This window comes from Saimiri boliviensis, chromosome 2 (assembly GCF_048565385.1).
Source record: "Saimiri boliviensis isolate mSaiBol1 chromosome 2, mSaiBol1.pri, whole genome shotgun sequence".
NCBI lineage: Eukaryota > Metazoa > Chordata > Mammalia > Primates > Cebidae > Saimiri > Saimiri boliviensis.
The window spans coordinates 222,935,142-222,960,903 of record NC_133450.1 but is presented as its reverse complement, the minus strand read 5'-3'; the positions used below and the strand labels follow the sequence as shown (position 1 = coordinate 222,960,903).

General features: G+C 47.7%; 1 protein-coding gene and 1 non-coding gene across 7 annotated transcripts in view; both read right to left on the bottom strand.

Annotated features, from left to right (window-relative positions):
* Positions 1-25,762, bottom strand: part of GPR107 (G protein-coupled receptor 107) — an 80,231-nt gene that overhangs the window by 16,133 nt on the left and 38,336 nt on the right. For 3 of the 6 annotated variants that reach the window (XM_074395468.1, XM_039475142.2, XM_074395467.1), the window contains 5 exons: positions 24,867-24,940; positions 24,385-24,502; positions 20,516-20,646; positions 17,370-17,413; positions 14,905-14,964 (listed from right to left, as the gene is read on the bottom strand). In XM_074395468.1, coding sequence (XP_074251569.1) covers positions 14,905-14,964; positions 17,370-17,413; positions 20,516-20,646; positions 24,385-24,502; positions 24,867-24,940 — 427 coding nt within the window. Of the gene's footprint in view, positions 1-9,953; positions 10,047-14,904; positions 14,965-17,369; positions 17,414-20,515; positions 20,647-24,384; positions 24,503-24,866; positions 24,941-25,762 lie in introns of all 6 variants that reach the window. The other 3 variants (XM_074395469.1, XM_039475143.2, XM_039475144.2) reach the window with 3 other exon arrangements.
* Positions 23,360-23,421, bottom strand: LOC120366475 (U7 small nuclear RNA). The gene has a single exon (XR_005581132.1). It is a non-coding gene; the product is annotated as a U7 small nuclear RNA (small nuclear RNA).

Here is a 25,762-nt window from a genome sequence, read left to right as displayed (position 1 = left end):
GCCAGGCCCTAAAGTATCTTTGAGATGAGTATCAACTAACAGAACCTCCTCTGAGAAACCAAAAGCATTAATGAGGGGGTACTCAAAAAGTCTCACGGTTGAGAAGACAGAACACCTGCCCCTGGTGCTGCAGCAGATCATACAGGCACACACATTAACACCTGAAGACACAAAATCACAGCAGCTTTCTTCTCTAGCAATGTCTATAGCAGTGTTGTTATTTTGAAAAAATTAAATCTCAGCCAGGCACAGTGGCTCATACCTGTCTGTAATCCAACACTTTGGGAAGCCAAGGTGGAGGATCCCTTGGGCCCAGGAATCTGAGACTAGCCTGGGCAACAGGGTGAGACCCATCTTTCAAAAGAATTAAGGCCAGGCACGGTGGCTCAAACCTGTAATCCCAGCACTTTGGGAGGCCAAGGCGGGTGGATCACAAGGTCAGGAGTTCAAGACCAGACTGGCCAGCATGGTGAAACCCTGTCTCTACTAAAAAATACAAAAATTAGCTGGGCATGGTGGTTCATGCCTGTAATTCCAGCTGCTTGGGAGGCTGAGGTAGGGGAATTGCTTGAACCGGGACCCAGGAAGTGGAGGTTGCAGTAAGCCAAGACTGCACCACTGTACTCCAGCCTGGGCTACAGAGCGAGACTCCATCTAAAAAAAAAAAAGAATTAAAAATGAGCTGGGTGTGCTGGCTACTTTGCGGGGGGTAAGACAGGAGGATTGCTTGAGTCCAGGAGTTTGAGACTAACCTGGCAACACAGTAGAACCCCCATCCCTATAAAATACTAAAAAACAGGCCGGGCAGTGGCTCATGCCTGTAATCCCAGCACTTTGGGAGGCCAAGGTGGGCAGATCACCTAAGGTCAGGAGTTTGAGATCAGCCTGACCAACTTGGCAAAACCCCATCTCTACTAAGAATACAAAAATGGCCGGGCGCGGTGGCTCAGATTACTGGCTCAAGCCCGTAATCCCAGCACTTTGGGAGGCCGAGGCGGGTGGATTGCAAGGTCAAGAGATCGAGACCATCCTGGTCAACATGGTGAAACCCCGTCTCTACTAAAAATACAAAAAATTAGCTGGGCATGGTGGCATGTGCCTGTAAACCCAGCTACTCAGGAGGTTGAGGCAGGAGAACTGCCTGAACCCAGGAGGTGGAGGTTGTGGTGAGCCAAGATCGTGCCACTGCACTCCAGCCTGGGTAACAAGAGCAAAACTCCGTCTCAAAAAAAAAAAAAAAAAAATTTAAAAAATTTTTAGCTGGGCATGATGGTGGGTGCCTGTAATCCCAGCTACTCGGAGGCTGAGGCAGCAGAATTGCTTGAACCTGGGAGGCAGTGGTTGCAGTGAGCTGAGATCATACCACTGCACTCTCCAGCCTGGGTGACAGAGTGAGACTCTGTCTCCAAGAAAAGAAAAAAAAAAAAAAATAGCTGGGTGTGGTGGCATGCACTTGTGGCCCCAGCTACTTGGGAAACAGAGGTGCCTGAGCACTGGAGATTGAGGTTGCCGTAAGCTGAAATCATGCCACTGCACTCCAGGCTGGGTGACAGAAGGAACCCAGTCTCAAAAAACAACAGAAAAAGGAAATTAAAAATCAAATCTCTCTGGTTCTCATCTTTTCTTTTTTTTTGTTTGTTTTGTTTTTGTTTGTTTGTTTTGAGAGAGGTCTCACTCTGTCACCCAGGCTGTAGTGCAAGTGGCCCGATCACAGCTCACTGCAGCCTTGACCTCCCAGGCTCAAAAGATCCTTTCACTTGAGCCTTTCGAGTAGCTGGGACCATAGGTGTTTGCCACCGTGCCCCACTAATTTTTGTATTTTTAGTAGAGATGCGGTTTCACTATGTTGCTAACTCCTAGGCTCAAGTGATCCACCTGCCTCAGCCTCCCAAAGTGCTGGGATTACAGATGTGAGACACTGTGTCTGGCCTCATCTCTTCCATATTCAGTCAATACAAACTCACCAAGCCCCGACTCTGAGCCAGCCTCTGCAATACAGCAGTATACATGACAGCTGCACCCTCTACCCCCCGGGCAGCTGCCATCCTGTGAGGAAAGAAGGGCACCGAAACACAAATTATGAACTCACTGAGTGACAGGCACACACAGCCACTGCCGATGGGCCTGAGAGCAGATGCTCCTCCTCACGGGGGGGATAGGAAGGCCTTCTCAGAGGACAAGACATGAGAACTGAGAAGCATCAGATATGGATCATGACGCATTCCTAGGAATTTTAACCTTCACCCTCTGGGATGAACCTCTTGTGTTCCTTTCTGGACGCACACCTGCTGTTCCCACTGCCAGGGGACAATGAAATGACCAGCTCACACACTGTACTCTGCCCAGCAGCATGACCAGAACCACGGCCCTCCCAAACCAGTAAACAGTTCTTCAACAAGAACACTCAATTCTTAACAGCACCAACAGTTAGACTGTTTAAATCAGGCATCCCCAAACTTTTTACACAGGGGGCCAGTTCACTGTCCCTCAGACCGTTGGAGGGCCGCCACATACTGTGCTCCTCTCACTGACCACCAATGAAAGAGGTGCCCCTTCCTGAAGTGATTGGGGGGCGTGGGGATAAATGGCCTTAGGCGGCCGCACACGAGCCGTAGTTTGGGGACGCCTGGTTTAAATGATAAAAAATGCTTTAAAAGTTTCCTCTGAATTTTGCTTGCCTAAGTCCTGACAAACAAAACTCCTGCCTTGCTTCAACGGAGAAAATCAGCCAGACAGAGAAGTGTCATGTTTTCATTCCTGGGTTTTAAGGTGCCCTGACAGGGGTAAGCACGGGCTTCCAAGCCAGACCAGGGGAACGGGGTAAAAGACAGGGCTTCCCAAAAGGCCTAAATACAGATGGGCAGTGAGCCAGGGTGGAGAAGGCAGGCAGGGAGAGAGCTGGGGAACAGCAGATGCGGAGGCTCAGAGGCGAGAGCTGCACATGGAAGGAAGGAAAAGCAGCTCAAAGCGGTTGGACTGGATATGGAAACCTAGGAAATGGGGCAGGGCTGAGTAAAGGCCCACATTCGGTAAGGCCCAGAAGACTGAGCTTGCGCTCCTGGTTGGTTTTGAGGTCCCAGAGAACCTCTAAAGAAAGCTTGTCCAACCTGCAGCCCAGGACAGCTCTGAATGCAGTCCAACAAATTGGTAAACTTTCTTAAAACATCATGAGACTTTTTTTTTTTTTTTTTTTTTGCAACTATTTATTCTTCTTTTTAGCTCATCAGCTATTGTTAGTGTGTTTTATGTGTGGCCCAAGACAATTATTTTTCCAGTATGGCCCAGGGAAGCCATAAGATTGGACAATCTTGCTCTAAAAGGTTTTTCTTTCTTTCTTTCTTCCTTTGAGATAGGGTCTCCCTCTGTCTCCCAGGCTGGAGTGCTGTGGCATGATCACAGTTCACTGAAGCCTCGACCTGCTGGACTTAAATGATCTTCCCAACTCAGCCTCTCAAACAGCTGGGACTACAGGTGCACACCACTGCATCCAGCTAACTTCTTACAGAGAGAGAGTCTCACTATGTTGCCCAGACTGGTCTTGGAATTCCTGAGCTCAAGAAGGCCTCCCGTCTGTTTCCCAAAGTGCTAGGATTGCAGGCATGAGCAACCCCGCCAGCTGGTTTTTGTTTGTTTTTTAAACTAGTCAACAGCAGCAGTGAGGAGGGAAAGAGCAGAAGGAGGAATTCGATCTACAACTATGAAAAATTGACAGAAGTCACAACCACCTTCAAACTAGCCTCCCAAAGGTTTTAGGCAGGGCAACACCATGATCAGGTCTACACTTGAGAATAATCCCTCTGTGGGGGAAAGATGGAGAGAAAAAAAAAATAAGAGCCCAAGTGAGTCAAAGACCTAGAGTCTGCGGAGGCGCCGCTAAAAGGCAGTGAGACGTCCGTCCATATGGAGCAATCAGGGTGTGGATGGAGCAGTGAACATCAGGCTGACCCCCCTCAGTGGCTGCTAGGAGAGAAGGAAGAGCAACAAGGCAATGAAGTTGAATTCAGCAGAGAGAATCCTCAAGTCTGACGGGTCTGTCCTTTTCACAGGGAAGGAAATGAGGATGGGAGGGGACTGAGCGAAAGCAAAGGGGTTAAGGCACTGCAGGTCTTAACCACTTAAGGACCAGGCTTGGGTGAGGGCAAAGAAGAGAAAGGCGCTACACCTGGCACCTCCCGGGCATCATGTGTCACCCTGTCACATCCTCCAGGCTCCGGAAGGACACTCTTGGATGGGAGGCGGGCTATGAGCTGTGCCTTAAATGAGCCTGTACGCCCTACACAGGCGCCAATGAAGAAACATCACCGCGTGCAGATGCTAGGCCATCTAGGTGCCAAGACTGACAAATGGACCTTGGGAACAAGTGCTGTCTAGCTCACAGTTGTTTCCAAAACTCAGCAGGCTGGCTCATGCCTATAATCCCAGGACTCTGGGAAGCTGAGGCAAGAGGATCGCCTGATCCCAGGAGGGAGAGACCAGCCTGGGCAACATGGGGAGACCCTGTCTCTACTAAAAATAAACATAAATCAGCTGGACATGGTGGCACATGCCTGTAGTCCCAGCTACTTAAGAGGCTGAGGTAGGAGGGGAGGCTGAGGCCAAAGTGAGCTGTGATTGTGCCACTGCACCCCAGCCTGAGTGACAGAGTGAGACCCTTTCTCAGTAAAACAAGGAAAAAAAAAAAACATTAAAAAAAAAGCCCACCAATCGTGATGACATAATTTCCAGTCACATATAGGACATTCCTTTATTGGACAGCAGTTGGCAGGGTTGAAGCTCCCAAGCCCTACACTGGAGCTCCAGACGCAGCTGAAGCAGCAGAGGCAGGGACTGAGCTTACTCATGGAGTAAGAAAAAGGAGGACTGGCTGGGCACGGTGGCTCATGCCTGTTAATCCCAGCACTTTTGAGAGGCTGAAGTGGGAGGATGATAATAAGGTCAAGAGATCAAGACCATCCTGGCTAACACGGTAAAACCCCATCTCTACTAAAAATACAGAAAATTAGCTGGGCGTGGTGGCACAGGCCAGTAGTCCTAGCTACTCGGGAGGCTGAGGCAGGAGAATCGCCTGAAGCCGGGAGGCGGAGGTGGCAGTGAGCTGAGATTGCGCCACTGCACTCCAGCCTGGGCAACAGAGCAACACTCTGTCTCAAAAAAAAAAGAAGAGCAGGGGGCTTTAAAGTCCAGGCCCTGCATAACTGAACATCCTGGGTTCAAATTCCAACTCTACTGCTCACTGGCTATGTGGCCTCAGATAAGTCAGCTAACCCTCTCTGAGCCTCGATTTCTTCATCTGTTAAGGCAGGAGTAACAATACCTGCCCTTAGGGCTGCTAGGGGAATTAATGGGACAGTACACAGAAAGTAATCGGCTCACAGTGAACAGCTGGCTACTTGCTGTGACAGTGTTAGTGTCATACAGAATTAGCCCAATACCAAATGTGGCATCTACTATGTCACAGTGGCTGCCACCTCTGGCAGGAATCCAGTGAGTAAAACTGGAACAAATGCAGACCTGGGGACTGCCAGAGCACCTGGCCTCTCCTGCAAGCAGTGCTACCATATGCACAGGATGAATCAGGACGCCGCGCGGGGCTGAGCCCGCTCTGAACAGGGTGAAAGCAGCATGACGCAGTGAGCAGCAAGGCGGCAGGTCGCAGCCTGGGGTCCCGCGCCTCCCTCCACTGTTCTTCCCAAGACTTTCCTAGACTTAGGAACGCCGACAGCCTGCTGCTCACAGGCTGTGGCGGGCTGGGTGCTGGGCTTCTGTGGGAGTAAAGGCTCACCAAGGCTGAGCGGGCTATTTCTGACCTCACCACAAGGGGAAGCAAATATGGTGGAAGAATGAGCGTGGGGAGAGGAAAGAGGCTCCGGACAGGATCCAGGAGGCCTGCCTTCCAGCCCTGCCCCGTCCCGGCTCAGTGGGCCTGCCCTTGGCCTGTCCCCTCTGTTTCCAGGCATGGATCTCCTCATGTGGAGGAGAATTCCTGTACAGCAATGGTTCTCAATGGGGGTGAGCACCAGAATCACCTGGAGAACTTTAAGTATAGACGCCCAGACCGCCTCCGCCCCCTCCCATCTTATGGAATCGGGTCCAGCTATGAAGACTGAAACCTCTGCAGGGGAGAGGGGAAGAAGGAGACAGGGGTGGGGAGGGGATGTCATGTCCACCTGCTCTAGGAGCTCCTGTAAGACTGACCTCTTGTGGATTCTTCTCCCTCCAACTCACTCTCAGGAAAATGACCATGCCCCTCAGTTCTGGCAAATCCTTCTTACTGATGAGAAAAGGACCAGTGCCCACTGAAGCAGGAAATGCCACAGCCCATGCAAATGCCCCACAAGTCAATGCTCTCCCTGATTTAGCAGCAAAAGAGCCAACGCCCCCATGGGGCGCAGGAGGTGCTGCCCCTGCCCTAGATGGTACTCCTTCCTCTTTGAGCGAAAGAGGAACTAGGAAGGCCAGCAAGGAGACAGATTATCCCCTCATTCCCAGCTGACTTCCCAGGAGGATCCTGGAACTCTGAAAAGGACAAAAACAGCAGCACTGGTCATTGCCATAGATCGTGTGACCACCATGTGCCAGCGGCCGAGCAGGGTGCCTCTCATGCTTCATCTCACGATGACCTCTGTGAGGGAAGCAGGCCCATGACACACGCAGGCCTGGAAAAGTTTAGCAAATTACCAAAGTTCCCCAGCTTGGAAGTGGAGAGGCCAATACACAAACCAAGTCCACCTCCCTGCAAGGATCAGCTTAACACCTACACTTCACGCTAAGTGAAAGGCGGTCGAGAACCTTCAAGCCCACTGGTGGTTCAGGACGATACAGTCATGACTCAAAATGCTGGGCAATGCCCAAGAGCAGGCAGTAATCCTTTCTGAGGAGTTTATACCACATGATTCATGGGACACACAGAAGCCAAGGTCCACAACAGCCACTTAGAAGGTGAAAAATTTCCAAAACAAGCCTTCCCTGGGTGTCAGGTCAGCCGCAGAGCCTCCAACACCCCCACCTACTCTTTATCCTCGTTGTCTGCTTCCTCTCTGCTGTGCTTCAGAGGGAACTTTGAGTCAAACACAAAAATTAAAGAAATAAAGACAACAGACAGCCTGGCTGGCGTTAAGAGTACCTCTGACTCACTCTGAGTCTTGGCATTTCCACAATCTGCTTAAGCCCTGGGCTCCAGCTCATCAGCATGGGGGGCAGAGGAGCTTCCCCAGTTTGTGGTCAGGCACGGGCCTCAAAGTCTGATTTCTCTCTGTCACCAGAAAGACACCAAGGGATGCAGGCCATGTGCTGACCTGGGACAACACCAGCTCGAAATGTCCCTTCTGGGAAGGGTTTAGTTCATGAGCTGCCCTCTGGCCACCACCAAAAAAAGACCCCACTAATCTCACTCAAAGACCATCAGGAGCAAGTATGGGAAAGGCTGCGAGTGGTCAGGAACAACTACACAGAGCATGACATTCTCTGATCTTCAAAATGTTGAGTCATATGAAAATGAATGCAAAATACATTTCTGGCCAGGCACGGTGGCTCACGCCTGTAATCTCAACACTATGGGAGGCCAAGGCGGGCAGATCACCTGAGGCCGGCAGATCACCTGAGGCCAGGAATTCGAGACCAGCCTGGCCAACACAGTGAAACCCTGTCTCTACTAAAAATACAAAAATTAGCCAGGCGTGGTGGCACTTGCCTGTAATCTCAGCTATTCGGAAGGCTGAGGCAGGAGAATCACTTGCACCTGGGAGGCGGAGATTGCAGCGAGCCAAGATTGCACCATTGCACTCCAGCCTAGGCAACAAGAGCAAAACTCTTGTCTCAAAAAAAAAAATACATTTCCAATTTCCAATATACATTTGAAGCAATGACCCAGGAGATATCAAAAGTCATCAAACTCAAGAGTTAAAGGACTGTGCATCTTAAACAAATTATATCTTAAATGATAAATAAACAGCATCAAAGAAAAGCAACAGAAACAGCTGCTGAGAGTAGAACTAAAGACCACACCGTACCAGGAAAGGCTAGCTCTGAAAAGGACTTCTGCTGTCAAGCCTGTTAGGTTTCTAGTTCCTCTTTACCTTCAATTCTAGAACCACAATGCACCAAAGGCATTGCGAGAGGGTGGTGTGCAAAGGGCCACGCCGGTCTCAGACCTGGCTCTCAGCAGTCTCTCCTGTTTCTCTGCCAGCCACAGCCTGCAGCCGCAATGCTGGGAGCTCTGCCAGGGAGACTTGGGATGCGACACTGCAGCTGGGCTGAGGTGCACAGCACCCCCCACCCCTCCTATCCACTGCACACAGTCAGTCAGCAGTGAGCTAGGTGACGATGAAGGTCAGACTTCCCCATGCTTGATGACAAAGGCTGGTTAATAGCAGGCAAAACCTTCTCAGCAAGAGAATCTGACCTTCCCTAAATACTGCAGTCATCAATTGAGAAGAGTTGGTTCTCAACGATGTCCCAAGACACATGGAAACGACATGCATATTAACACCTGTAGGGAGAAGAACCAAGCCCAGACAGATCCAGGGAGGGTATGCCACCACGGACCACTAACCAGGCCCTCTTGGTGGCTGTGGGCCCCAAGAAGTACTGGATTCCCAACACTTTAAAGGCCTAAAGAAACCTGGCAATGTGTCCAAGACAAGGCTGCTCCTCAGCCAGATGATATGATAGGCCTCTGCTTTGGGGGGTAGCTTATATGAACTCAAGAGTGATATCACTGGTTAATGAATTATTTCATAATGCTGATCAAAAGCTGTGATTCAGTTGATGGCATTACAAGAATATAGTGCAATCTGCTAAGGAAAAGTAACAATAAGAGGGTTTTGGTGATTAAAAAAATTTTAAATCACTATATTAAACCAGCTTAATAAAAAACACATATTGGCCAGGCGTAGTGGCTCACGCCTGTAATCCCAGCACTTTGAGAGGCTGAAGCGGGCAGATCGCCTGAGCCCCCCTAGTAGCTGCGATTATAGGCGTGCGCCACCATGCCTGGCTAATTTTTGTATTTTTAGTAGAGACAGTTTCACCATCTTGGCCAGGCTGGTGTTGAACTCCTGACCTTGTGATGTGCCTGCCTCAGTCTCCCAAAGTGCTGGGATTACAGGTGAGAGCCACTGCGCCTGGCCTATTTTTTTTTTTTTTTTAAGAAAAGAAAAAACACCAGATCAGAACTGCTCTTTGAGGTCCTTTCCAGTGGAAATGACAGAAAAGAGAAAGCAAGAAAAAAAATGAGAGGAAAAAAGGGAGAGGATCTCTCCTGGGAATTAGTCCTTCCAGGGCAGTCTCACATCATCAAGAGGCTGGTGCATTCCCATCCAAATCACTACAGAAGAGTAATAAGATGATTTAAATTAATCTAAAGAAGAGGTCATTAAATCTGGGGTCCATGAATTCCATGATACTCCATGGAAAACTCTCCGTAGACATGGGGAAGTCTACACTTCTCACTAGATTCTCAAATAGGTCTATTATTCCCCAAAGGGATAAAAACCACCAATCAAGGAAAACCAGGATGAAAAATAAGAATATATAAATATGAGTTGCAGCCATGATGCACACAATGATTATTTCTCTTCTTGCCTTCCCTAGTAAGTTTCTTGTGAGGTCTGCTTACATGAACACACCCAAATACAACAGAGTTCTTTAGCATAAGCTGCCCTGGGCTAACGGAAATCTTAAATAACCACAAGCATCTAGCCAACTAAGCCTGAAATAAGCTCAACAGGCAAAGGAAGAAAAGAACCAGAGAGACTTTCACTCATCCTCACATCGTCATGGCTATGAGAGACTCAACAAGCCTCATCTCTAACACGACAGTTCCCCACCTTTGGATCTGAAGACCTCTTCACACTTTTAAAAGTTCTTGAAGACCCCAAGTTTTTTTTATTAATATGATTACATCTATAAATATGCATCAGAAAGTAAAACAGGATGGGTCCAGTGGCTTACACCTGTAATCCCAGCCCTTTGAGAGACTGAGACAGGAGGACAGCTAAAGGCCAGGGGTTCAAGGTCAGCCTGGGCAATATGGTGAGACTCCATCTCTACAAAAAAAGTTAAAAGATTAGTGCACACCTGTAATTCTAGCTACTTGGAAGACTGAAATGAGAAGATCACATGAGCCTAGAAGTTTGAGGTTACAATAAACTATGATCACACCACTGCTCTCCAGCCTGTGTGACACAGTAGGACCCGTCTCTAAAATCAATCAATTAATTAATTAATTATTATTATTTTTTTGAGATGGATTCTCACTCTGTTGCCCAGGCTGGAGTGCAATGGCATGATCCCAGCTCACTGCAACCTCCACCTCCCGGGTTCAAGCAATTCTCTGTCTCAGCCTCCCAAGTAGCTGGGATTACAGGCGCCTGCCACCACACCTGGCTAATCCACATCAGGCTAATTTTTCTTTTTTTTTTAGTAGAGACGGGGTTTCACCATGTTGGCCAGGCTGGTCTTGAACTCCTGACCCCATGATTTACCTGCCTCAGCCTCCCAAAGTGTTGGGCTTATGGGCGTGAGCCACCATGCCCAGACTAATTAATCATTAAAAAAAAAAAAAAAAGAAAGAAAGAAATTTCAGGAATATTTAATTCATTCAAAAGTAACAAAAATAAACTTATTACATGTTAACCTAAGCAACATTTTCTGTTTTTTTTTTTTTAAAAAAAAAAAACCACTTTTTTTTTTTTTTTTTGGGAGATGGAGTCTTACTCTGTTGCCCAGGCTGGAATGTAGTGGCATGATCTTGGCTCACTGCAACCTCCATCTCCCATGTTCAAGCAATCCTTCTGTCTCAGACTCCCGAGTAGCTGGGATTACAGGTGTGCGCCACCATGCACAGCTAATTTTTGTATTGTTAGTAGAAACAGGGTTTCACCATGTTGGTCAGGCTGGTCTTGAACTCCTGAACTCAGGTGATCGGTTTGCCTTGGCCTCCCAAAGTGTTGAGATTACAGACATAAGCCACTAATGCCTGGCCCCAAAATAAAAAACCTCTTTTCTAAAAAAAAAAAAAAAAAGTGAATGAGAAGAGTAGAATTATTTTCCATTTTTGTAATTCTCTTCAATGTCTAGCTTAATAAGATGCAGCTGGGTCCTCATCTTTGATTCAATCAGCATTCAACTTGCTGTGAGGGAGCATTTGGTTGAAATATATGAAGAAAATCTGGCCCCATACAGACAGATGTAGGCCTTTTCAGATTACTGTGAACAGTCTGTTATTCTGTACTAAAACCTGAGAAGTGGTAGCTTCTGAAAATGAGGGAGGTGGGGACTCCGAATGTATCAATGAACTTTCCACACCCTTATATTAAACTCCACTGGTCCATTATGCTCTTTCAGGAGCGATTTTGCCCCTGAGCATGACTACGGAGCATCCTGCACTGGCTGTGTGCAGCTCGCTGTTTCAGAGCTTTATATATAGATCTCCCAGATACAGAAACAGAATTTTTTAAAAATTACATTTTTGGTATCACCTCTGCTTACATCAGAAGTCTTATTTTTTTAAATTATTATTTCCTTATCCACTTGACATCCGAAGAAGTCTTATAAGAAGTGGGAAACTAGCCAGCCATGGTGGCTCATGCCTATAATCCCAGCACTGTGGGAGGCCGAAGTGGGCGGATCACTTGAGGTCAGAGTTTGAGACCAGCTTCGGCAACCAAGTAAGACCCCATCTCCACAAAAAATACAAGAATTAGCCAGGCCTGGTGGCAAAGACCTGTAGTCCCACCTACTCAGGAGGCTGCAGTGGGAGGCTAACTTGAGCCTAGGAGGTCGAGGCTGCAGGGAGCTGAGATTGTGCCGCTGCACTCCAGCCTGAGTGACAGCCAGACCCTCTCTCAAAAAAAAAAAAAAAAAGAACTGGGGAACTGTCAGTTAGGAAACTGTCAGGCTTACAGGGACAAAGACAAGTTCTCCTTTATCGCTGGCAACAAATACTGTTAGTTGTTTTTCTTGAAGTAATATGTTCACTTCATTCATTTTCAAGAAAATGTCCACCAAAAACCCAAGCCTGTGTAACCGTAACAATCTGTCATTCTTTCAGATAAAAGCAGCTTGGCCAGGCACAGTGGCTCACGCGTGTAATCCCAGTACTCTGGGAGGCCTAGGCAAGTGGATCACTTGAGCTCAGGAGTTCAAGACAAGCCTGGGCAATATGGCAAAATCCTACCTCTACAAAAAGTACAAAAATTAGCCGGGCACGGTAGCTCACGCCTGTAGTCCCAGCTATTTTGAGGGCTGAGGTGAGAGGATCACTTGAGCCCAGAAGGTTGAGGCTGCAGTAAGCCAGGACTATACCACTGGACTCCAGCCTGGGCAACAGCGCAAGACCCTGTCTCAAAAAAGTAAATTAATAAAAAAATAAAATAGGCCGGGCGCGGTGGCTCAAGCCTGTAATCCCAGGACTTTGGGAGGCCGAGGCGGGTGGATCACGAGGTCGAGAGATCGAGACCATCCTGGTCAACATGGTGAAACCCCGTCTCTACTAAAAATACAAAAAACTAGCTGGGCATGGTGGCGCGTGCCTGTAATCCCAGCTACTCAGGAGGCTGAGGCAGGAGAATTGCCTGAACCCAGGAGGCGGAGGTTGCAGTGAGCCGAGATCGCGCCATTGCACTCCAGCCTGGGTAACAAAAGCGAAACTCCGTCTCAAAAAAAAATAAAAATAAAAATAAAAATAAAAAAATAAAATAAAAGCAGCCAGTTCGGCTTGCAACTCAAACAACTGCACAGGTCCTTCCCCTCAAGGCCGCAGCCATCACGCCCCAGGCCCACAGCGTGCTCACACGCACCACCCGTGATGTCTCACAGAACATTAAAAGGCACAGGTTGAGATGTAATCGCATGAACAGTTTTATTATTTCAAGACCATTCTTAAGTGATGTGAGCCTTTTTCACCCCCTTTGAGGAGGTGACAGTAAAGAATGCAGTGGCTGCCGGTAGAGCCTGGTGCCACAGCCTTGAACTACCTGAGGGCGCTGGCAATGTTACCCACCACTGCTTTTCACCATCAGGCAAATGTCAACAGTACTAGTGACTAATACCATATGATTACAAAAACATGATTATGAAAATAGTTTTGACGCTGAGGATCCCCTTGAGAACCGCTACCCTAAAAAATGCCTTGCACGGCCGTGGCTATTTTCAGAGCACGGGGGCACCTCGGAATGAAGCCGTTCCTCCACCACCTCGGCAGCAGCCAACTGGGATTGTTTACTTCTGAGGCTCACATAGAAGCTCAGGCTTCAGAACAACTTTCCTCAGAAACTCAAGGCCAAAGAAAGGATGGTCAGCAGCAGAGACTGTTAATTAAATTTACGGTGTGTATCTCCGAGCCAGTCCCATAAGGTAATGACACTGGAGAAAGAGAAGGGAACGGGGATGCGAGCTCAAGGGCAGTCAGAGCCAGTAAATCTCGGCAGGCGAGACGGAATGGAGCCAGCACTAGGTGTGTCTGCGCGAGACTCAACTAAGCTCCCTCTCAGAGGATGCGGTGCGGCCGAGTCTCAGTGACCAAGGACCTGAGAGAAGCCACAGTGTATGACGAGAGAGACAAAGATGCGGCTTAAGGACAGTGGGCAGATTCGACCTCAATGTTTCCCTTTAGATTTCCATCAGGTTTGGTCAAAAGGAATCCAGACACAAATAAATTGACAAAAGCCAGACACTCTCTGAAAGCTATATTCACCCCAAATGCAGGAAGGAAAACTCCAAATAGCATTTTTCTCACTTGCAATTACTGGGTCGGGACTGCGTCTAAACTTAAAATGAGATTCTTTGCCATAGTGGTTTTTTGTTGTCGTTGTTGCTTTCAGACAGGGTCTGTCTCTGCTGCCCAAGCTGGGGCACAGTGGTACAATCTCAGCTCACTGCAGCCTTGACCTCCTGGGCTCAAGTGATCTCACCTCACCCTCCCAAACAGCTGGGACTACAGGCGTGTACCATCAAGCCCAGCTAATTTTTAAATTTTTTTGTAGGCTGGTCTGCCATAGTTCTTTGATTTTTGGTAGAGATGGGATATCTCTATGTTGTCCAAGCTGGTCTCAAACTCCTGGTCTCAAGCAATCCTCCTGCCTCAGCCTCCCAAAGTGCTAGGATTACAGGAATGAGCCACCATGGTTGGTGTAAAAATGAGATTCTTAAGCCCAAAATGCCAGATGCAGTGGCTCATGCCTGTAATCCCAGCACTTTGGGAGGCCTTGTGAGGCAGGAGGATGGCTTGAGGTTAGGAGTTTAAGACAAGCATGGGCAACATAGTGAGACCTCATCACTACAAAAATTTTAAATTAAAAAAAAGCCAAGCCCCAGCTGCTGTCAAGGCCATGCAATGAGTCACTGGAATGATCAGCCTGAGAACAGGAAACAGAATGTCAGGCTCCATACAGCAAAGCTTCCAAATCTAATAGGAGACATGATTGCTCATGGTCTGTGTGCTCCCAGTTGCCTCTACATCTCAGGAGGAGTGAATCAAGGGGAGCATAGAGGGTGGATGGGGCCATGGGTCCCAGAACCAGCGACTAGCAGCGTGCTGACTCCCACTGTCCTGCAAGATTCACAGCACGTGGCCGCCCCGCAGTCACACCCGAGGGTGGCTCCAGCACAGAGGGCCATTCCTGAGACCTCTCTGCAGGCGAAGCTTCAGCTGGGAACACGGCTGCTCTGGGTCTGGTAATGTTGTAAGCATCACCATTTTTCAGGGTACAGAGTGACGCCAAAAGCATCTCACAGCCTCAATCAATTCAGGAAAAAGCACAGAATCAAAACGATATCCCCGTTCTAATCTGCTCTGTCCTTCTTTCAGAGGGCTTGTCCTTCTTTCAGATATCTGCTGATGAGAAATGGGTGCTTCCTTAGCAGATGTCTTCCTAAGAAAGGGGAATGTGAACCCTGGTTTACCTATGTGACTTCCTGCTCTTAGATTCGCTCTCTGCTGAAGAGGTCCCATGCTGCCACCTGCTGGAAAAAAATGAGAAACTGCCTTGTGTGCCCAGGCCATGACAAACGCATTCCTGCTGAAGAAAGTGACCCTTTACTATAGATGCTGGGGGACAACGCTGACCCTGTGCTGCCTCACCTGCTGTGCCATCTACTCCAGACAGGGCACCTTACTAAGATCCTCAGCTACCAACCAACCTCAGGTGGAATAAATGGTCCCAGTGGCAGACACTACAGTCACCCCGAGCCCACAACATGGAAGAGTGAAGAGGCAGGCGAGTCAGGAGGCTGAAGCAGGGGTCGGGGAGGAGGTAAAGAAGGCAGGAATTCACCAAGGGGCAGGATGGAACAAGGAGAAACACACAGGTAAGCTTCGCCAATGGAAAACACTGCCCTTGGGATTTTTTTATACACTTTTAGCCAAACAGCTGGAAGAACCAATGAGAAATACAGAAGTATATAAGATGAAAAAGTTAAAAGTCTCATCATGACTTAATAAAATAAGAAAAATCCTACCTGTTCACCAAGTTACAAATATAATAGAATTACCTTCTTATATAACAGGAATAGAAGAAAAATAAGGACAAGAATATCTCCAGACAGGCTGGGCACAGCAGCTCACACCTGTACTCCCAGCATTTTGGGAGGCCAAGGCAGGTGGACCACTTGAGGTCAGGAGTTTGAGACCAGCCTGGCCAATGTGGTGAAACCCCATCTCTACTAAAAACACAAAACTTAGCCGAGTGTGGTAGCAGGCACCTGTAATCCCAGCGACTCAGGAGACTGAGGAAGGAGAATTGCTTGAATCCAGAAGGCAGAGGCTACAGTGAGCAAAGATCGTGCCACTGCACTCCAGCAGCTTGGGTGACAGAGAGAAACTGTCTCAAAAAAAAAGAACATTTGCTTATAGCCATTACTGGAAATAGTAGGGGAGGGAAAAAAAAAAAAAAAAAAAAACGAACATGCCCAAACAATTATCCCCGGAGGCAGATTTGTACTTCCTGACTTGAGTTTTTCTACTGATGGCAGGATGCTTTACTGGGCTCCAAGAAAGGCTATACAGCCAGGCTAGAAGCAAAAGCTCTGTGACTCCTGCTAAAATCCACTGAAAAGAACCTATCACAAGACACTCCAGAGGGAAAAGAAGGGAACCTGGTGCCTTTGAGGGATAAAATGAGAAAACAAGAGAAGGGCTATTCCCAGGACCAGAAAGAAAACAAAAGCTGGTGCAGGTCATAGAAGCCGAGTGGGCCTTGGGAGACTGGTCTCTGAGCACTGACCAAGGCTCTTGGCCTGGGTGAAACTTGCCCACAGGCTGCCCAGAAGTGGCCTGGGTGAAACTTGCCCACAGGCTGCCCAGAAGTGGCCTGGGTGAAACTTGCACACAGGCTGCCCAGAAGCAAGAGTGACGTGAGCCTGGACAGCACGATGCCATACTATCTGTTCCAGGCCCAAACTGGCGAGATCCTCCGGAATACTGTGCCCTAAATAACAACCTAGGGCTGACCCTGGCATGAAGCTCAAAGTCATGTTTAATTCAAATTAAAGAAATAATGTGTTATTAGTTGTATACCAGGTTTATGAAATAAGATTTACAGCCACTACACATTTTCCAAATTTTCGGAAATGAATCTACATTGGCTTTATAATCAGAAATAAGGTCAGCAACAAAACTTTATTAACAACAAAAACCTGTTCATTATTCATAACCTGCCTTAAAGAATGTTAATATCCACCTGGGCGTATAATACCATGGATGGAGGCAGTTCTGGGCTTTCGGAGAGAGGGCACTGCCCCATACACCCTCCGAATCTGAAATTCCCACTGGTGCCATGGCAGCCTATGGTCATGAACATTATTCAAATAAGCCCAGAACCACACAAAACATTTTCTTTTCAGCTTCTCTTCTGACTTAGGAGGCATGACTCTGGAAAGTCAAAGAGATGCAAAAGGGCTATAAAGGGCACAACCATTTCATATCAGGTAGTGTTCAAGGTTCCTTCTGTCATCAGAGTCTCACTTTAAATTAACACCAACACATCTATTTTGAAAGCACGTGAAATCAGCAGCCAGAGCTCCTTATACGTAGCCATCTCCAATCCATTATCCCTCCTGTTCTCACAGTGAAGTGTTATCTGGCCCTTCCAAGACAAGATTTTCTCTTTCTGACTCAGTTCTGAGAAGGTGAATGAATCATCTTAGTAAGCAGCAGTCACCCCCAGCCTCCTCCTCATACAACTGGTGCTGCACCTCCTTCTCCAAATTGTCCCTGGCTGCTCTCAGGAAGTGGGCCGCGGGCCTCCCCTAGCTCACCTCCCAGGAAGACAGCATCTTGAGACCACAGGCTGCCCCTACTCCTACACAGTTCCCCAGCATGGGGGTTCAGAGCAAGCTGAACACCACAAAAAGAGCACGAGGGAACTTACCTTTTCCATCTGTTGCTGATGCTTCTTGTAAATGTCTGATTGACCTAAAAATAAACATTTAGAGAACAAAAAGTTAGCTGACAAATCTGCACTTTCTCTCTCTTTCCAGCTGTAGTAATTTGGGGCCATGAATTCCTCAATTATATGCTGAAACGTTGGACTAGATCACTTTAGAGCACTCTCCCTAAAACGGAGGATGGTGGAGCATCAACACGTCTGAGAGGTAAAGTCGCCCTCTGCTGGCCAAATCTGTGGCAGTAAGTCTAGCAGAAACCAGTGTGAGGAGAAAACGAAACTCCACCCCCACAACCATCCCCCTACCCAACACTCCACGACAATGGAGCCTCACTGAGCCCACCTGCCACAGGGAGAGAATAAACCCAGAAGAAAGTCACCAGCTGACTTCCAGAGTCTAAGTCCAGGAGCTGTGAATATGCAGCTCCATGTAACCTCATTTCATTGAATGGAGATTTTTTTTATATTGCTGAAAAATGTCAGCCTGCAGGGGCAGTTTTAGGCTGTGATGTGCTGGTAACTAATGACCATCATTACAGTTCAGGCAGGGGAACATTAACATTATTACAGAAGCAGCAGGTGAGAAGTGGAGGCACGATGCAAAGCCACCAATGGAGAGACTGGCCTGAGGGATGAGCAGGGCACAGGCAGACAGGGCTGCATGAGGGAAGGCAGGACGGGTCTGACGCCGTCACTCACTCTAGTCAGAAAATCGATTACTTTTCCTAAATACTCCGTAATTTGCCCACCCGTGAGAGGGGCTATCTGCTTGAGAACTGAATGCAACACCACATGCAAGTTACCCAGTACACTGCTGGCACTGAACCAATGCTGGCTGAATAGGAATACTTCAAGGTATTATTAATCTTGAATCGCCTCTCCAGTACTTACTTTTTTCATTTTGCAGTAATTTTCAGGATATTTATCTTAAGGAATTTTTGCATTTGGCTTCTGCTCATTAGTGTTGAAATTAACAAGGGGCAGAAAACGGCTGCTTACAACTGGACAGCCTGTTGGGGTTTCTTATATTTTACTGTTCTGATAGTGGCATGTGTAAAAGTAGGGCATGAACCTCTGTTCCCTAGTAAGATGCTCTTTCTATCTGGAAACAATGCTGGACATCCTATGTTACAGATGCCCAAGTAACTAATTCCTCTGCAGGGCAGCAGGAGACTGCAGTGAATATGAAGAGTCATTCATATTCCAGTGTGTACAGGGGATCCCGGCACTTTGAGAGGCTGAGTTGGGAAGATCATTTGAACCCAGGAGTTTGAGACTAGCCTGGGTAAAATGACAAAACTCTATGTCTACAAAAAATTAGCTGGGTATAGTAGTGTGAGCTACCCAGGAGGCTAAGGAGAGAGCATCATTCATATTCTCTCTTCTATGCTGGTAGCTGTTGGCTGAACTGATACTAGATCATGTGTGATGGATGATGGAATTAGTGTGAAGAGTGAATCTAACCGGCTGGAACGAGAAGTATTATCCACTGACACCATTAACTGACAAACCCCAGGATCCTCAAAAATATTAATTTAGGCCGGGTGCGGTGGCTCAAGCCTGTAATTCCAGCACTTTGGGAGGCCAAGGCGGGTGGATCACAAAGTCGAGAGATCGAGACCATCCTGGTCAACATGGTGAAACCCCATCTACTAAAAATACAAAAAATTAGCTGGGCATGGTGGCGCGTGCCTGTAATCCCAGCTGCTCAGGAGGCTGAGGCAGGAGAATTGCCTGAACCCAGGAGGCGGAGGTTGCAGTAAGCCAAGATCGCGCCATTGCACTCCAGCCTGGGTAACAAGAGCGAAACTCCGTCTCAAAAAAAAAAAAAAAAAAATTAATTTACTGGATGGGGCATTGCAAGAAGAAGCACCTTGGCAGGGCACAGTGGCTCACGCGTGTAATTCCAGCACTTTGGGAGGCCAAGGCAGGCAGATCACCTGAGGTCAGCAGTTCAAGACCAGCTTAGCCAACATGGCAAACCCTGTCTCTACTAAAAATACAAAAAAAAAAATTAGCCGGGAGTGATGGCACGTGCCTGTAATCCCAGCTACTCAGCGGGCTGAGACAGAAGAATTGACTGAACTTGGGAGGCAGAAGTTACAGTGAGCCGAGATCATGCCACTGCACTCCAGCCTGGGCAACAGGAGCGAAACTACGTCTTGAGGGGGAGAAGAAAAAAAGCAGCACCTCACTTCTAATGGAAGAACGCAGGTAAATCTATTTTCTTTAAACTTTATTTCAAAAGAACTGCATTCCAAAAGCCAGGGAATTCGATCACTAAGGGTGAAGCTAAGTGTTCTACTGCTGCTAGCCTTCTCCATTTCTGCCACTCTGCATGTGATTTAAGAAGGATACTCTTTCTCATCAACCACTGACTTGACACTAACACTTCTTTACACAGAACCAAAGCACAATCTATGCATCTAAACTCTGCCATTTCCAACCATTCTGAAGATATCAAAAATGTTTGTGTGCTGGTTTCATTATGTTGGCCAAGCTGGTCTTGGCAGGAACCGGCTGCTTATGGAATTTCCCCACTTCCCCACCACCACCACCAATTCAGGGTGCTACCTTCAATTGCTACCAAGTTCTCAGTTCCCAATTCTCTATTGTCTTAGAACTCTGTTAAATGCCAGCTCATGGTGACTGATTAACTCTACCAAAATCCCCTGGGTAACTTGAAAAAGACACAGGGTTCTGCTCCTGGAAACTGATTCAGGTCAAGATGGGACTCAGAAAGCTGTACTTTTTTTTTTTTTTCTTTGAGACCAAGTCTTGCACTGTTGCCCAGGCTGGAGTGCGATCTTGGCTCACTGCAACCTCTGCCTCAGCCTCCCGAGTAGCTGGGATTACAGGCACCTGCCACCACACCCAGCTGACTTGTATTTATAGTGGAGACGGGGTTTCATTATGTTGGCCAAGCTGGTCTTGAACTCCTAACCTCATGATCCACCCACATAGCCCTCCTAAAGTGCTGGGATTACAGGCATGAGCCACCGCACCCGGCCTGAAAGCTGTACTTTAAACACACATCCCATGCGACTGAGATCAATGTGGGAATGGCCAGTTCAGCTGGCAGGCTTGACAGCCAAGCTGTCACGTGGCCTCCCTTCCTGTGGGCTACTCACCACACCACTGGGAAGAGGATGGCACCACAACACAGCAGGTCAACCAGAAACAGAGAGTCCTTCCATAAGCCATATTCAGTCGTGCCCTCCTCGGTGGACTCTATGATGATGTAGGCTACGTTTGCCAGGACCTACAGACATGAGAATTTGCTGAGGCCCCAAAGCCTGGGTGGACTGTTACAATGCTAGCAGCCCCAGTGTGCGGTATACACCTTGGCCTCTAGACCCCCATCTGCGACCACAGCATTCTTTCCAGTCCCACGTGCTCTTCCAGAACTCTGCCATTCCACTATCGAGAAGGAGAGTCTCTAGGCCATCCCTCTAAACCTGAACAGGCCTCTAATTGCTCTAATACGGCAAGATGGAAGGGATGCTGTGTGATTTCCAAGGTAGATGAAGCTTCCACCCAGCTCTCTTGGGACCTTTGAACCCTAAAGCCTTCTTGTAAGAAGTCTGGCAACCCTGAAACTGCCATGCTGTAGAGACCATGCAGAGATGGAAAGACCCCCAAAGACCCCCCAGGAGCCCCAGATGTCCCAATCCCCACCTGCGCAAGCTTCTCAGCCCAGAAGACGGATGCGAGTGGAGACTTCAAGATGCTCCCAGCCAGAGTGTGATAATGACCACAAGACCCACGTCAGACCTACCTAGCTAGCCACTCTTGAATTCCTAACCCACAGAAACTGAGAGCATGAAGGGTTATTGCTGTTTTAAGTCACTGAGTTTTGGGGTGATTTGTTATGCAGCAATAGGTAACAAGGACACTTTGCTTTTTAGACACCCCAAACCTAGTGGAGTTGCTCAGGTGCTGGATAGGCGGCACTTAACACCCTATTTAGCCACAATGCCCACACTTTTCAGGCTCTGGTGCTCAGTGACAATAACTCATCTAAGCGCCAGACAATGGAACTGTGTTTTCAGAGACCAGAGCAGTGATAATGACTGACACCAGCCCCACAGCTGAGTGACCACACTGCTGCTCACAGGATCCTTCAAGTCCAGCTCCCCCCGCACAGGACACTGCCCAGCTCTTCCTCTGAGATTCACCAGTGTCCGCGCACTGCTTCTCCTTCCAAAGCGAAGGGCTTTGCCTCATGTACTCAGGCCCATAACCAGGCTCATAGCATAATAAAAGTATTTATAAAAAGTCTTTCTGGGCCAGGCATGCTGGCTTACGCCTGTAATCCCAGCACTTTGGGAGGCCAAAGTGAAGGATCATGAGGTCAAGAGATGGAGACCATCCTGGCCAACATGGTGAAACTCCATCTCTACTAAAAATACAAAAATTAGCTGGGCGTGGTGTTACGCATCTATAGTCCCAGCAACTCAGGAGGCTGAGGCAGGAGAATTGCGGAGGCAGGGAGGCAGAGGGTGCGGTGAGCCGAGATTGCACTACTGCACTCCAGCCTGGCGACAGAGCCAGACTCTGTCTCAAAAAAAAAAAAAAAGTCTCCGCTGGCTAAACTGAGATGGCACAGAGCATAAAGGAAAGGTACCACTTGTAATACATCCTTCTGAAGATTACCACTGGGAAGGGGTGCAGAGATCATCATTCCACTGATACACCCCATGAGAAGTAAATGGTCCCCAACACTCTGCCTAACTTGCTGTAAAGGTAACCCTCCACACTTCCACATGGAATGTAAAATCTGTAGTGCTCTTATTTGGGAAGTCTCTAAGTGTAATTTCTCTTTCTATACAGGACTCAGAAATCAAATTATCACTGAGGCTTCATTTAATACTAATGCAAAAACTATCTGAAATTTCAGCCTCCCACTGCCCCCCAGCTTCTGTGTTCTTCCCTGTCCCGAGGTCCTCATGAAGCCCTGTCTATCCAAAACATTTGCATCTGCGGCTCCATCAAAAAAGACAAAGTAGGGCTGGGTGCGGTGGCTCATACCTGTCATCCCAGCACTTTGGGGGGCCAAGGCAAAAGGATCACTTGAGCCCAGGAGTTCAACACCAGCCTGGGCAAAATAATGAGACCCTGTCTCTACTAAAAAAAAAAAAATTTTAATTAGTCAGGTGTGACGGTGTGCACCTGTGGTCCCAGCTACTTTTGAGACTGAGGCAGGAGGATCGCCTGAGCCCAGGAGTTCAAGGATGCAGTGAGCCATGATCACCATTGCACTCCAGCCTGGGAAACAGAGTGACACCCTGTCTAAAAATAAAAGGATAAAGTAGAAAACAAAGGCTTTCACGCCTTAAATTTGAAATTCCATTTTGTCCTTAATTCACACACTACATGAGGAAAGAATGTTTTCAGGGGTGCCTGTGTTGAACACTGTGCCAAGAGTGTTCTTGAAACACCATGTGCATGGACGCGATTTACTCCTTACCTAGACACTTTCAGTCACTGCCCGTGGCCAAAAGGAAGCAGTTCTAATTTTTCAGGCTGACATTCAAGGCCCTCTCAGACTAGTTCCATTGTCTAAATAGTTATAACTTTCTTAATTTGTTAAATGTCCTTATTTTCTCAGAGTGATATTCTGGGGGCGGGTGGGTGGGTGTGTTTATGTGTGTGTGTGTCTGTCTGTCTGTCTGCCTGCCTTTCAGAGAAGCCCAGGATGGGGAAGCTGGAAGGCCAGGCCCCATGGCAGCACAGTTCAGGCTGCTGGGGAGAGACTCTAAAGGATGAGGGAATCTACTAAAGGGAAGGGGCACAGGCAGCCGTGTGGCAACCCAGGCTCCATCATTCACAACTCGGAAACCTTGCAGGCTGTAGGCCTGTCTGGCTGAAGTGGCCCTGGTGGCTCGACAGCCAGGGACCAGCAGAGTCCCTCAGCATGTGTGCTCAGCAGGCAGCAGGGTCAAGTGTATCTTTTTTTTTTTTTTCTTTTTGAGAGGGGCTTTCTGGCAAAACCCAGAAAGCCTGCTAAACAAATTCCAAAACAGCTTTAACACTAGGGTCATGCCCCTGCCTCTGTCACATTCCTCTCCTTAAACACCCAGACCAGCGCCATCTCTGTCACAAGGCCCTCCTTGAGCCTTCCAACTTGAGTGCTTACTCTCTCCCCGGAAACCCAGAGCAACTGGCCTGTCCCATTCATTTGATGTCAACACACGTTCCTCATCATTGAACATGAGGGTGGACAAGATCTGTTAGAACTCAGAGAGGAGCTTTGCTGCCACCTCTGCCAGAGTCAGGAGGGCTGATGTGGGAGTGGTCCGCTTCCACCCACCACCTTCCACGTTTACCTTACACTCCAAAATGTTAGAACAGCTGACGGGGACAACTTCATCAAACAAATGCTGTCTGGTCAAACAGAGGAGAATATTTGTGCATCCCTGCTAAAACCTCTCTGTTTATTGGAAGTTCTTCAAGTTCGGCCTCCAGTAAGACAAGGCTCCACCCCCAAGAGACTCACAGCCTTATAAGGCTGGCCTCGGCCCTCGGCCTCCGGCCCCAAACATGGTAAGGATTTAGGAAACGTTTGCCCCTCAGGTCTACTACATATTCTACCTGTGGAAACTCACTGGTGTCATTCACAGTTTTAAAATACTTTGTTCATAAAATCACTACATCTCTGAGCTTCCTCACCAACAGCACCATTTTGTTATGAAGGAAACATAGAAGCAAACATGAAGAAAACAAGAAAAAACAGTACTGTGTGTCTCCTACATTGTCAACAGCTCTCTATGCAAAATCTAGGCGCCCAAAGGCCAGTGGCTGGCTGATGGCCAAGCATCTCCCAGTGCAATGACCTGAAGTCTATTCAGAATTCAGGAAGATAATCCCAGTCTTCAACCTCCACTAGCAGAAGCTGGGGTTTCAGAGTAAGCTGATTCCCTCTTCCCATACAGGCTTGGCGCGGAGCCCTGCTAAGTGCCAAGAGAGGACGTGACAAACAGGACGAGAGTTCCTTTACCTGGAGTGGGATGACAATCATGAAGATCTTTTTGTCTTTATCGGAAAGGATGTGCTTGATGAAAGCCCAGCCAGTGCCAATGAGTGCAATGGTGATGAAGAGCAGTGCCCCTTTCAAACTGGAAGAGAGAACAAGGGACACCAGCGGGTCTCTTTAGACTCTCACTGCCAGTTAGATTGCACAGCTCATTCTATGAGTTCACAAGCTTCTTACAAAAGACAGACAGCCAAATTCAGGAAATCCATCATACATGAGCCACAAAGTTAGCTCTGCACCCCACAGCCTGAACAGCCAATGGCCACAGAGAGGCAGGAGCATGCCACTAAGCCCGAGTTCTCAAGTTTGGATAGCCACCCATGAGCTCCACTCCTCCCGTATGGCAGGGTCCCAGACAGGCTGCCACAGGAGGGCAGGTTGTTGCCTACCCCCACTTCTCTTGTATGTCATTTCCTGGTGTATTTCATGTGTGCCTGCATACTTACAGGTGAGTGATGTAGTACACAACAGCCCAGCCTTCAATAGGGAAGCCCTGGGAGGAGATGTAGTGGTAGTCAATCTGAAATCAAACAACTGCAGTTTAGAATCACTCATTAGCTACACGGTTCCAAAAAGAATCTTAAAACTTGGACCCAGAAGGGAAATTATCCAAATAACTGTCATTTTGGGGCACTGTCACTGGATATATGATTGCCTTTTTCAAGGAGGACAATTTTTTTTTTTTTAATTTTAAAATAAAAAATAGAAGTTTTTATTGAGTTCTTTAAATTACATGTTTTTCTTCTTCTTGGAAAAGTTTTTAAATCAACCATTCATAATTTGACCAAAATTTAAAAAACTGATATTTTGTAAATGTGTCACAGACACACAGGACAGAACCCTACTTTTTGTAGAGGACCTTACTCCGAATAAAGTTATGAGTTTTTCAGTAATTCTCCGCTGAGTTTTCTGGTAATTTTACAAAAGCAAGCCCATCACTGTCCACTGGAAATGGGTTAGACGGATAGATATGCTTTCAGTTTATCCATGATTTCGTTCATCTTGTCACCTGGAATTAACATCACGATTCGCAAAGGCTTCACTGGTACGTCATCAAAAGACCATCTGCCACCTAGACAGCTGTCGCTCTCCTCCTGCACTAAGTAGCTGAACTTCAGAATTGCCTTCTCATAGAAAAATTCTTTCGAGGAGGACATTTTCAAGTGCAGCAAAGAGTACACATCTAGAGACTGTTACCCTTGCAAGCGTAGTCCATAGATGGGGGAAGTCGTGATCTTACCCCCACGGGCAAGTTCATTTTAATTTGCCTAAGTTCTAAATGCTCAAAGCTGAAGCTCAATTCTCATGCCTCCAGCTTTATCGCATCAATTTTTTCACAGAT